The 13,732-nt window shown below is 44.5% G+C and overlaps 1 protein-coding gene and 1 pseudogene across 1 annotated transcript in view; one reads left to right on the top strand and one right to left on the bottom strand.

The window, feature by feature from the left end:
- ELSPBP1 (epididymal sperm binding protein 1) overlaps positions 1-13,732 on the top strand; it is a 37,182-nt gene that overhangs the window by 6,458 nt on the left and 16,992 nt on the right. The window contains exon 2 of the mRNA XM_003940296.3: positions 8,504-8,590. Within this exon, the coding sequence (XP_003940345.3) occupies positions 8,521-8,590 (70 nt within the window). The 5' untranslated portion in view covers positions 8,504-8,520. The remainder of the gene's footprint in view (positions 1-8,503; positions 8,591-13,732) is intronic.
- Positions 2,391-3,262, bottom strand: LOC101039023 (AKT-interacting protein pseudogene; annotated as a pseudogene).

The following is a 13,732-nucleotide window of genomic DNA, read 5'->3' as shown; positions in this document are numbered from 1 at the left end:
TAAATTTCAGTGGTCTCCTATATAGAAAAGAAAGCTGAGCGTCAAATACATTCTATCACACTCTCAACGTCACATGGATGAGCAGAAATTCATATACAGGCCGCCCTTTTCCGAAGCCGCAACCACTTATGTATTTGTCCATTGTGGAGATGAGGACTCTGAGCTGTGCATGTGTCCCATGGAATCACACAGCTGGCTTGAGAGGGATCGTAAAGTTAGACACCTCTGCTCCACACCTCTTCCAGGATGGCTGATTCAAATGGGGCAGTGATAATGAAAATGGTAACGATTGGTATTGAGAAAGTATGTTTTACGTGCCAGGCAGGGTTTTCAGCCCTGTGTGTGTGTTAGTTTCCTGCAGCAGCTGTAACAAATCCCCACACACCTAACCGACTTAACACACACTTGTTCTCTTACAGTTCTGTAAATCAAGAGTCTCACTGGGCCTAAGATCAGGATATCAGCCAGGCTGCATTCCTCCTGGAGGGTCTAGGAGAGAATCTGCTTGCTGGCTTCTTCCAGCTTCTAAAGGCCGCCTGCATTCTTTGGCTCGTGGCCTCTTCCTGGTGTAAGTCTGATCTCTGCTTTCTGCTGTCACACCTGGATTACTGACTCTCCCACCTCTCTTACAAGGGCCCTTGTGATGAACATTAGGTCCATCTGGGTAATCCAGACCCATCTCAAGGTTCTTAACTTTATGACGTCTGCCAAGTCCTCCACACTTCATTTTTTTTTTTTTGTGGGGAGGGGGAGGAGACAGGGTCTGGCTCTGTCACCCAAGCTGGATCATAGCTCACTGAAGCCTCGAACCCCTTGGTGCAAGCGATCCTCCTGCTTCAGCCTCTTAAGTAGCCAGGACTACAGGCATGTGCCACTGTTACAGAATATCCAGGGGACCCGAGAGACCAACGGGTGAAATGGGAGGATTTTATTAAGGTGGCCACTGACTCAGAGGATTAGCATCCCAAGAATGAGCCTTAGAGAAAGAAGATGGGGTACTTTTCTTTTCTTTTTCTTTTTCTTTTTTTTTGAGTTGGAGTCTTACTCTGTCACCAAGGCTGGAGTGCAGTGGCGCTTTCTTGGCTCACTGCAACCTCCGCCTCCTGGGTTCAAGTGATTCTTCTGCCTCAGCCTCCCAAGTAGTTGGGACTGCAGGCACCCACCACCACGTCCCGCTAATTTTTGTATTTTTAGTAGAGATGGGGTTTCACCATGTTAGCCAGGATGGTTTCAATCTCCTGACCTTGTGATCTGCCCACCTCGGCCTCCCAAAGTGCTGGGATTACAGGCATGAGCCACCGCACCTGGCCAAAATGGAGTACTTTTATACATCCAGGATGATGTAGCAGCTAACAGGTTTACAGAAGGCAGAATAAAGAACAGTTAATTAATTTGTAACATGTCTTGTGATGTATGTTACATTTGAGAAATAGCATTTTGAGAAACGCATTGTACATTCTTTGGGTGTTATCTTGCCCTGTGATCTTGCAGCTGGTCAGCAAGAAAAACTGGAGTCTTGAGATGCCTGGGAACGTTGCTGAGAATGTGAGGAGAATAGATAAAGTAGGTTTTATAGGGAGTTTGTTAATTTTAAGCAGAGCTGGGGGTTAGGTTTCATATTAAACAGCACAGAACACAGCAACATTTACTTTATTTTTTATTTTTTTAAATGGCAAAGAACAATCATTTATTGGTTTGTTTTGTCTCTACTAAACACATTAGTCATTCATCATTTCAATATCTGACTTCATTAGAAACCATTTTAACACTTTTTCTCCCTCCTGCCATAAAAACACAGTGAGTAATTTGCTTAAAAAAATAACACAACACTAGGAACAAGTGTTCTGGTTTCTTCTCACTCAACTAAAAACATTTCTCAGTGATTTCAGTTTATAAATCAGTAAGACAGTACAGGCTATAAATCAGTGCAGGCTGAAGACTTGAGATTCAAATGATCTTCCACTTAAAAGTGCTGAGCTGTGGACCCTGCTCTCTCTCTCTCTGTCTCTCTCCATTTCCTAACATATATACAACTGAAACCACTGATTTACAAACTATTAAGTAGTGCTGAATTCTGTCTGCTCTATTAGTTTAAATCAATGCAACTTACCTTTAGCATTATATTCAGAAAAATACTTAAGCCTCAAGGTCCACAATAATTTGGAGTACTGAACTAGATAACCACCCTAAGACACTTCTGGCAGAAGTAATGCATTACTCAGAGAGAGGTTTCCAAAACCTGCTGTTAGAACCTATGCATACATGGAAAACACTGGCAATCGGTCATTGTTCACACAGCTTTACTCTTCAGACAGTCCTCTGCCATTGGTCAGCTTGAACTAGGCCAGAGTCCAGCGGGAAAGCGCACGGTGCACCAGATTCACCATCTCTTAAGCCTTCACTGTTTTCTCTTCTTTACTGAAAGGCCGTACTGAGCCAGGCTTTACCCATGACAGCAGCATGAACACTTTTATTGTGCTGTTCCTCAGGCTTCTTTTTCTGAGTCAGCATCTTTTCTCTGGCTCCATCATGTACAGAAGGATTCCATGGAGATAAGCTAATTGCATAGGGGTCTTCTATTTTAGGCTGGTCAAACAAACGAGCAGTGCACACCTTGACGCTGTCAACCACTTGACTTTTAAAAAGCTGAATACCCTTTTCATACAGTACTACAGCCTCTGGGTTCAGGGGGCTTGCTGTTTCAATCTTGTAGAAAACTCCTTGCATACATGAATACCTGCCAAACATGATTATGGTTCCGCCTCCATTTCACAAATGCTCTCTTCACATCCAGCTCACCTGAGGTGGGATCAACTAACGGGTGAAAGTTGGGAATATCAAACACCAAGCGTGGACAGTCAGCATCTGGATAGTTATCAGGGATGTAAACTGTGAACTTAAATACGCCATCTTGGTAAAGTCCATGCCGTATGAATATTACTCCAAACCACATTAATGCAGAGCGATAAGATGGCTGCACATAGACACCCAATACTTTCTGCTTCACAACCAAGGTAAATTCTGCAAGAAGCGAGTATTCCAGGTAGAAGGGTCCATAGGACGCATGCGTGCTGTTTGTTGACTGCGCTCCTGGGGCAGATGTAGGCTTAGTTACGGGCAAAGCATCTTTGGGAATAGAATGCAGCTGTTTCTTTGGTGCGGTTCGTGGAGGACTGGTTTTCACGTCCCCTGTGAATGTCTTCTCTTCCCCTTCAGGTCGTTTGCATACAGAGCTTGTAGAAAGGCTCCAGAAAGGGTTCATAATGTGTATTCCCAACAAAGAAATTCAGTGGTGTGTCATCAAAATCTTCTGTCTTTGGCATTCACTTTCCCCCGGTGCCTTTGATGCAGAGCTCTTGGCTGCTGAGGGCCGTCGCGGCCTGACGGCATCTCCAGCTGCAGTGCCAGCCCAGCCCCAGCTCGACCCCCGCCCCGCCCGCCCTGCCCTCCAAAATTTACTTTATTCTATAGCAACTATAAATTAGAAGGTTTTGTCTGTACTATTATTGCTATTATTTAATTTCCTTCTTCACCACCACACTAGCTAATTTTTTTAAAAGATTTTTTTTTTTTTTTTTGTAGGTAGGGGTCTCACTATGTTGCCTAAGCTGATCTGGACGTCCTGGACTCAACCAGCCCTTGTCCCTCAGCCTCCCAAGTAGCTAGGACTGCAGGCATGTGCCACCATGCTGGCTACTTAAAAAAAAAATGTTTTTTTTTTTAAATCTACTTTAAGTTCTGGGGTACATGTGCAGATCTTGCAGGATGGTTGCATAGGTACACACATGCCTTGGTGGTTTGCTGTCTCCTACATCAGGTATTTCTCCCAGTGTTATCCCTCCCCAACCTCCCCACTCCCCACTGTCCCTCCCCTAGGCCCCCACCCCCACAACCTACCCCAGTGTGTGATGTTACCCTTCCCGTGCCCATATGTTCTCATTGTTCAACACCCACCTATAAGTGAGAACATGCAGTGTTTGGTTTTCTGTTCTTGTGCCAGTTTGCTGAGAATGATGGTTTCCAGATTCATCCATGTCCCCGCAAAGGACACGAACTCATCGTTTTTTATGGCTGCATAGTATATATATTTTTAATTTTAAGATTTTTTTTTGTAGAAATGGGTGTCAATATGTTGCTCAAGTTGATCTCAAACTCCTGAGCTCGAGTGATCCTCCTGTTTCAGCTTCCCCAAGTGCTGGGACGGCAAGTGTGAGCTACCATGACTGGCCCCGCGACCTGGCATATTCATCAATTCTAGGGATCAGGGCATGGACAGGTTTGTGTTGGGTGGGCATTATTCTACCCACCAAGCATCTGTGAACTACACTGACATTCTGAAGCAGCAGCAGTGACCACCATCCCCTCCACTGTGCGAATGAGGACTGAGACCCAGGAAACTCAGTACTTTCTTGGAGTCACAAAGGTAGTGAGAGGCAAAGCATCAAAGCCCAGGTGGTCAGGCTCCAGGGCAGGCTCTTTTTGGCATTATAATCTTCTGCCTGTCTGGATCTTAGAATAATTTTGTAAGCCAAAAATTATTCATTGAATTTGAATCTTGGGGAGAAGGGTCAAAATGAAAGCTGGTGGTTAATGAACCGATTAGGGTGTAGGAATTGGGGTTTTGGGCCAGGAAGGAAGATAAGCATGACATTGCAGGGAGTCAAGGTGGCAAAATTTGTCTCTCCCCCATCTCCGTAAATTGTAAATAAAATACCTGGCTTGGCCAGGTGTGGTGGCTCACGCCTGTAATTGCAGCATTTTGGGAGGCCCAGGCAGGTGGATCACTTGGGGTTGCAAGTTTGAAACCAACCTGGCCAAGATGGTGAAACCTTGTCTCTACTAAAAAGACAAAAAATTAGCTGAGTGTGATGGCTCATCCCTGTAATCCCACCTACTCGGGAGGCTGAGGCAGGAGAATTGCTTGTACCGGGGAGGCGGAGGTTGCAGTGAGCTAAGGTCGTGCCACTGCACGCCAGCCTGAGGGACAAGAGCAAGACTTAATCTCAAAAAAAAAAAAACAATCTAGCTTGTGTGCTGTCTCCGAAAATAGTAATGAAGATCTCTTGACATTCTTCTGACATTCACACAGTGCTTTCTAGCATCTGCTGCAGGTGTAAGATTCCAAGGTGGGGTTTATTCTCCCTCATTTGATCATTGAAAAAACTACCCCTGAATGGGTGCGGTGGCTCACACCTGTAATCCCAGCACATTGGGAGGCCAAGGCAGGTGGATCACCTGAGGTCGGGAGTTCGAGACCAGCCTGACCAACATGGAGAAAGCCTGTCTGTATTAAAAACACAAAACTAGCCAGTTGTGGTGGTGCATGCCTGCAATCCAGCTACTTGAGAGGCTGAGGCAAGAGAATCACTTGAACCCAGGAGGGGGAGGTTACAGGGAGCAGAGATCACACTATTGCACTCCAGCCTGGGCAACAAGAGCGAAACTCTGTCTCAAAAAAAAAAAAAAAAAGAAAGAAAGAAAGAAAAACTACCCCTATATTTGCCTGTGGTTTGACTCCAAAACCACAGCAACTGTTTTTCTTACCAGCCAAGGAACAGGGGCAGTGGCAGGATGCTGGTCCCAACCACCCCAGGGCTCAGGTCAGAGGGTTCACCAAGTGTCTGAACATGCCAGTGCCCAAGGTGTAATTTGGTCCCCACCTGGATGTTCCAGACGTGGGTGTCTGGCTATTAGGGCTTGTTTTACAGTTGAATAATTGTTTTGAACCTCCCCTAGAATATTTTCTATTAATATCTGTGACTGGGTCTGTGCATAATTAACATTCCAGACCATCAGTTGCTTCCAATTCTTTGAACTTGCACCAAACTCTTGATTGCACACGGAAGCAAGTCACCCAAATATCTGGGAATGGAGGGATCATCCCAGGCAAAGAGACGAGCAAGTGCAGATGCCTTGAGGTGCAAGCAAGCTTGGCTTCTGCAGGGAACGGTGAAAAGGGATGGAGGGAGGGGAAGGAAGGTAAGAAATCAGCTTTGAGGGAAGGCCATGGTATGGACTATGGATTGTATTCTAAAGGTGATGGAGGATTTTCAATTAATACATGCCACTCCTCCTCACTTTTTTTTTTTTTGATGGAATTTTGCTCTGTTGCCCAGGCTGGAGTGCAATGGTGCAATCTCAGTTCACTGCAACCTCTGCCTCCTGAGTTCAAATGAATCTCCTGCCTCAGTCTCCTGAGGGGGTTGCAAGCACCTGCCACGAGGGCCAGCTAATTTTTTTTTTTTTTTTTTTTTTTTTTTGTATTTTTAGTAGACATGGGATTTTACCATGTTGGCCAGGCTGGTCTTGAACTCCTGACCTCAGGCAATCTGCCTGTTCTGACCCGCAAAGCGCTAGGATTACAGGTGTGAGACACACAGCGGTCCCACCTCTCCTCACTTTAATCCCTTCCGTGGCTTCTAGTGGCATTTATCTTATTTTATTGTTATTATTTTTTCAAACAGAGTCTCACTCTGTTGCCCAGGCTGGAGTGCAGTGGTATGATCTCAGCTCACTGCAACCTCTACCTCCCAGGTTCAAGTGGTTCTCCTGCCTCAGCCTCCTGGGTAGCTGAGATTACAGGCATGCACCATTATGTGGAACTAATTTTTGTATTTGTAGTCGAGATGGGGTTTCACCATGGTGACCAGACTGCTCTTGAACTCCTGACCTCAGGTGATCTGCCCACCTCAGGCTGCCAAAGTACTTGGAGTACAGGCATGAGCCAGTGCACCTGGCCTTCTGTTTAGAATCTAAAGGAGGCTCTGCAGAGCCCGGTCTCATCCACCTCACCATGCATCTCTGTGACCTCACTCCTACTCACTTTTTGTGAAGACAAGGTATCACTATGTGGCCCAGGCTGGTCTCAAACTCCTAAGCTTAAGCCATCCTCCTGCCCAGCCTCCCAAAACACTGGGGTTATAGGCATGAGCCACTGTGCCCAGCCTGGCCCCAGCCATCTGGGTTCTACCTCTTCCTTGAGCACATCTAGCTTTTTTCATCTCAGCCCCTTTCCACATCAACTTCTCCTGCCTAGAAGCATCCCCCGCCCCCAGACCTCCAGCTCCTCTCGAATCTCCCTCATCCTTCTGTTCCTCCAGGTGTCAGCTCACCTGTCATTTCTCAGAGGATCCTCCCCGACCTCTCTATCAAAAGTGACCTTGCCCTAGTTATTCCTGGGACACATCTGTTGGAAATAGATGTTGGAAATAGATGCTCGGTGCCACAAAGAAAAATCAGCACTGAGACAGAGGACCTTTCAGCAATGCAATTTTTTTCTTCCTGGACTGCAGGAAGGGGACCCTCGCTAGCCATGTTGCCATGAGAGTACAGTGAACAAAGGGAAATATGCAAATTTATTCCTTACGCATTTGGGGTTGTTCTTACTGCTCTGTCTGATCTCCGTTGGCTGGAGCTGGACCTCACAATCTAAACTAAAACCCAATTGACTGATGACTTAAAACTTTTCTAAACAGGTAAAAGCAATGGAGAGCTGGGACATGCCTGTAAGCATGTCCAGCACAGATATCATGGTTAAAATACAAGGACGTAGAATGTACTACGTGCCTGTAAGCATGGCATGTCTAACAGCTACATAGGATAGGGCTTAACAAAGTTATTAGCACACTTAACGATGTATTCTTTGACAAGAAAGGGAACGTTAAAAAGGAACTTTTCCATTTCCCGCAGCATCCACAGCATTTGTCACAGCAAAGAGTTGTATTTGTTTCTGGTTTCTTTGCCTCACGTCTGTCTCCTTGGTAGACTCTAAACCCCCAGGGAGGCAGAGGCTGTGCCTGCCTCACCCACTGCTGTATCCTCCCCGTGTACCCCTGTGCGCCACAGTTTGCAAATGCTCAGTAAATACTCGGTCCTGAGTGGATGCATAAAGCATGGATCAGGAAAGAGCCCAAACCAGGCATAGTGGCTCATGTCTGTAATCCCAGCACTGTGTGTGTGTGTGTGTGTGTGTGTGTGTGTGTGTATGTGTGTGTGTGTGGTGTGTGTGTGTGTATTTTCCCAGCACTGTGTGTGTGTGTATGTGTGTGTGTGTTGTGTGTGTGTATGTGTGCGTGTGTTATGTGTGTGTGTGTATATTTTTAGACTCAGGGTCTCACTCTGTTGCCCAGGCTGTAGTACGGCGGCATAATCATAGCTCACTGCAGCCTTAACCTCCTGGGCTCAAGTGATCCTCTTGCCTCAGCCTGCTGAGTAGCTGGGACCACAGGCATACACGAAAATGCCTGGCTAATTTAAATGAAAATGTCTTAGAGATGGGGGTCTCACTATGTTGCCCAGGCTGGTCTTGAACTTCTGGCTTTAAGCGATCCTTTGCCTTGGCCTCCCAAAGTTCTGGGATTACAGGTGTGAGTCGCTATGCCTGGTCCGGTTTTTAAATGATGGTAAATAGAAAAAAATGGCATATATGACATCAAATCTAGGAGCTAGCAGGAAGACAAAGGGAGCTGAGGGATGAATATTTTTGTTTTCTTTCATTCCAGAGAGAAGAGGACAGCCAAAATGACCCGATGGTCCAGTTACCTGTTGGGATGGATGACCTTCTTCCTCTGTTCCTATGAGTCAAGTGGAGGTGAGGACACTCAAAATGAGGGGGAGGATTTAGAAACTGGAAAAGAATGAACGGGGCAAAGCAAAGACTCCTGGAACCAAGTAGGGAGGAGATGGCTTACCAAAAATCTCACAAGAGGCTGGACGCAGTGGCTCATGCCTGTAATCCCAGCACTTTGAGAGGCCGAGGTGGGAGATCACTTGAGGTCAGGAGCTCCAGAGCATCTTGGCCAACATGGTGAAACCCCGTCTCTGCTAAAAATTTAAAAATTAGCTGGGGGGTGGTGGTGGGCGCCTGTAATCCCAGCTACCTGGGAGGCTGAGGCAGGAGGATTGCTTGAAGCCGGGAGATGGAGGTTGCAGTGAGCCGAGATCACGCCGCTGCACTGCAGCTTGGGCAACAAGAGCAAAACTCCGTCTCAAAAAAAAAGAAAAAAGAAAAATCACACAGAAGCCCTGGGGTTTGGAAGCTGGATCTGCCACTTATTTTCTCTGTAAATTTGGTCAAGCAACATAACCTCTCTGAAGTCAGTTTCTAGACTGTGAAAGAGAAATAATGGCATTTATCTCATTGGGTTATTTTGCAGATTAAATAAAAAGATTAAAAATCTAGCTCCTAGATTTGATGGCATACATGCCATTTTTCTTTCTTTCTTTTTTTTTAAGCTAAGCCTTGAAGCAAAAAATGCTTTTTGAGCAAGAAGCACCTTGTGATCTCGGCTCACTGCAACCTCCACTGCCTGGGTTCAAGCGATTCTTCCACCTCAGCTTCCTGAGTAGCTGGGACTACAGGTGCACGTCACCATGCCCAGCTAATTTTTGTATTTTTTTCTTTTTTGGTAGAGATGGGTTTTCACCGTATTGGCCAGGCTGGTCTCAAACTCCTGACCTCGTGATCCGCCCACCTCAGCCTCCCAAAGTGTTGGGATTACAGGCATGAGCCACTGCACCTGGCCACACATGCCATTTTTCTTTCTACACACAGTAATTTAAAAAATAGACTAGGCGTAGTGGCTCACATCTGTTATTCCAGCACTTTGGGAGGCCAAGGCAAAGGATTGCTTAAAACCAGAAATTCAAGACCAGTCTGGGTACCAGCATCTTTCATAATGCTTAGCACATGGTGAGGGGAATGTGAATATGTTAATTAAAATGCAGGCTATATAATTCCAATGAACTAAACCCTCAGACCCCAACCTGGACACCCTAATTACATCTTTTTCTTCTTCTTCTTTTTAATTATTATTTCTCTTTAATAATAATTATATCTTAATATATCTCAAAACTGAAATTAACCACTAAAAGATTGTACAGTAAGCAAGGAAACAGAATAAGGGGATACCTTGATTCTGTGTCATTCACTCAAACCTTGGTGAGTCGTTCTTCACAATTAGAATCCTGTTCTTCCTGACAAATCGTTCTTCCCTGAATAAGGCTCAGGAACCATTTACATGTTGATACACCTTGATCCCACATTCTTTATTCCGGAGATTCCTAACCTGGGGTTACTGAGTGAGGATTCGAGTCCATGAAAACCTGAATCTGTATTTTTAAAAAATGTGTGTATTTATCAGGGTAGTGAGAATAGCTGTTGTAACAAGCAAACTGCAAACTACCAGCAGTTTAACACAATAGCATTTGTTTTTTCTTGGTTGTGCAAAGTCCCAGAAGGGTGCTTCCGATCAGAAAACAACGCTCCACATGGTCATTCGGGGATCCAAGCATCTTCCATCCTGGGGCCCCACCATCCCCTGAGGTTTCAGAGTCTGCTGAGGATCTTTTGCTTTTGGCTCATAGACAAGGATCAAGAGAATCTGGAAGATCTGGGAGGAGAGGGTTTTTTGTTTGTTTGTCTTCTTTTGGCTGGGACAGGAAGTGACATTCATCACTTTCCCCCACTTCCACTGGCCAGACGCTTGGCTGCAAGCAAGTCTGGGAGACTCTTAGCTGCCAGCAAGTCTGGGGGATGTAGTGTATCAGTGCATTTGGGAGGAAGATGAAACTGGTTTCGGTGAACACATAGCCATCTCAATCACAAGGGCATATGAATATCCTCCTAGAGAGAATTTCTGGGTTCTCAAAGAACTGACAAGTTCCTAAAAGGCTAGGAACTCACAGTTTATTCAGAAAAGGAACGCTGTAATTGATGGGGTATCCACTTTTCTAGTTATAATCTCATTTTTGTCATGCCTCCCTGAGACCACACCCACATTCTTGTGGTGAAACTCAGTATCCCAAGTCCCCTTTGCATATATTTACAGATTTATTCAGTATATGTTTGCTGAGTGACCTTAAGGTCCAGGCATTGTGTTATGGGCCAAAAATGCAGGAATAAACAAAACCTAGACCCTCCACTCAGAGAGTTCACAGTAATTGGGAGTTATAGACACATAAATGAATTAATTTTTAAAAAATCAGCAACTGCATTCATTTATAGAGGTTGATTCTGAGTATTACAAGTGTGAGGAAGAGTATTGAGCTGTACTGAACCAAGTCTTCATGGATGAATAGCAGGGACTAAAGCTGGGAAGAGAGGAAAGAGTTTTGGGGCAGGGTGAAGGGCAGGAGCAAAATCCCAAAGACAGAGAAAGAACACCGGGAAAGGTCAAGGGAATGTTAATCAGGGAGTGAAAACAGGCAGGTCAGCAGGGTCTGGATTATGGAGGATTGTAGCTAAGTTAAGAGGATTAGGCCATCTGCTGGATCACTTTGCAGATGGCTAATAGTATTCATTATATGCTGATTATTACTAACAGCTCCCAAAGATAACTTTAATTCCACCTACCGAGTTTCCGTCACCCTCCCCCTCAATGCAGTATCCTGTACACTCAGTGGTGTTGGTGACTGAGGCAAAGCATTGATAACGACAATGACGGTGATGATGACAATGATAATGATGATGATGGTGATGATAGGACGATGATGATAGTGGTGGCAACAACAATGATGAGAATAATCATGTGATGAGGAGAATGATGATTATGATAACGATGAGGACAGTGATGATAATGAGATTGACCACAATGAGGTTGATGGTGGTGACAGTGACAGTTGATAATGATGACAATGATAATGATAACAACAATGAGGTTGATGATGATGACAGTGACAGATGATGACAATGATGATGACGATGATCATGATAATGACAGCAATGAGGATTACAATGACAATGACTGATGACGATGATGACAGTGATGATCATGGTCATGATCACGACAATAGTGAGGTTGCTAATGATGACAACAGTGACAGATGATGACAATGATATGATGGCAATGACAATAATGAGGTTGATGATGACAATGATAATGATGACAATGATGATGATCATGACAGTGACAATAATGAGGTTAATGATGGTGACAATGACTGATGAGCATGACAATGATGATGATGAGAATGACAATAATGAGGCTGATGACAATGACTGATGATGATGATGACAATGATGATGATGATCATGTTAATAACAATGAGGCTGATGATGGTGACAATGATGGATGATGACGATGATGGTGATGACAATGACAATAACGAAGTTGATGACAATGACTGATAATGACAATGATGACAATGACAATGATGGTTATGATAATGACAATAATGAAAATGATGATGTGATGATGATCATAACAATGATGACAATTAGGATGTAATGAGGAGGAGAATAATGGTTATCACAATGCTGACGAAGACATGATGACGATGACAATAATGAAGATAATGACAATGACTGATAATCATGACAATGATAATTATGATGACGGTCATCATGATGATGATCACAATAATAAGGTTGGTCGCCGGGCGCAGTGGCTCACGCCTATAATCCCAGCACTTTGGGAGGCCGAGGCGGGTGGATCACGAGGTCAAGAGACCGAGACCATCCTGGTCAACATGGTGAAACCCCGTCTCTACTAAAACTACAAAAAATTAGCTGGGCATGGTGGCGCGTGCCTGTAATCCCAGCTACTCAGGAGGCTGAGGCAGGAGAATTGCCTGAACCCAGGAGGCGGAGGTTGCAGTGAGCCGAGATCGCGCCATTGCAATCCAGCCTGGGTAACAAGAGCGAAACTCCGTCTTAAAATAATAATAATAATAATAATAATGTCGGTGATGGTGACAATAATGATGACAATTATGATGTAATGAGGAGAATAACGATTATCACAATGATGATAACATGATGACAATGACTGATAATAATCATGATGACAATAATGAGGTTGTTATGGTGACAGTGCTGACGGTGATCATGACAATGATGATCACTGTGATGATGACAGTGACAATACTGTGGATCATGACGACGACGATGGTGATGATGGCGATGACAGTGGTGATCATAGCTAATGTTTGTTAAGCAGCAGCCATGTTCCAGGTATTCTCCTAAGCACTTTCCGATTTAAACTGGTTTAAGCTTCATGAAAGTAAGTACCAAACAGTTCTGAGAAACAAAGGCGAGAAATGTAATGACATTTCTCGTCACTGTGTCAACCTGTTGGTGCACTTCAAAGATGGAAATCTGCCTTCTCCACACTCTCCCAGCCCATCCCTGTCCCCATAATGACCTACATCAGGTTATACAGGACAAGAATCTGATCCACAGTGAGGGCTGGGGCTGCCACGTTACAGACCTTGGAGACAGACCCTGTGTCTTGTCTGTCTGTATATGAAACTGGTTTCGGTGAACACATAGCCATTTCAACCACAAGGGCATATGAATATCCTCCTAGAGAGAACTTCTGGGTTCTCAAAGAACTGACAAGTTCCTAAAAGGCTAGGAACTCACAGTTTATTCAGAATAGGAACACTAAAATTGATGGGGTATCCACTTTTCTAGTTATAATCTCATTTTTGTCATGCCTCCCTGAGACCACAGCCACATTCTTGTGGTGAAATTTGGTATCCCAAGTCCCCTTTGTATATATTTACAGATGTATTCAGTATACATTTACTGAGTGATCTTAAGGTCCAGGCATTGTGTTATGGGCCAAAAATGCAGAAATAAAACCTAGACCCTCCACTCAGAGAGTTATGGGCCAAAAATGATGATGATATTATAAGGGGAGGACTAACTGTTACAACAACACCCAAATGTCAGTGGCTTGACTCAATAGAGGTTCCTGTTAAACTCATCCTATAGTCCAATGTGGATGTT

Source organism: Saimiri boliviensis, chromosome 14 (assembly GCF_048565385.1).
Source record: "Saimiri boliviensis isolate mSaiBol1 chromosome 14, mSaiBol1.pri, whole genome shotgun sequence".
Taxonomy (NCBI): Eukaryota; Metazoa; Chordata; class Mammalia; order Primates; family Cebidae; genus Saimiri; species Saimiri boliviensis.
The sequence above is the reverse complement of the archived record's forward strand: the minus strand, read 5'-3'. Positions and strand labels throughout refer to the sequence as shown.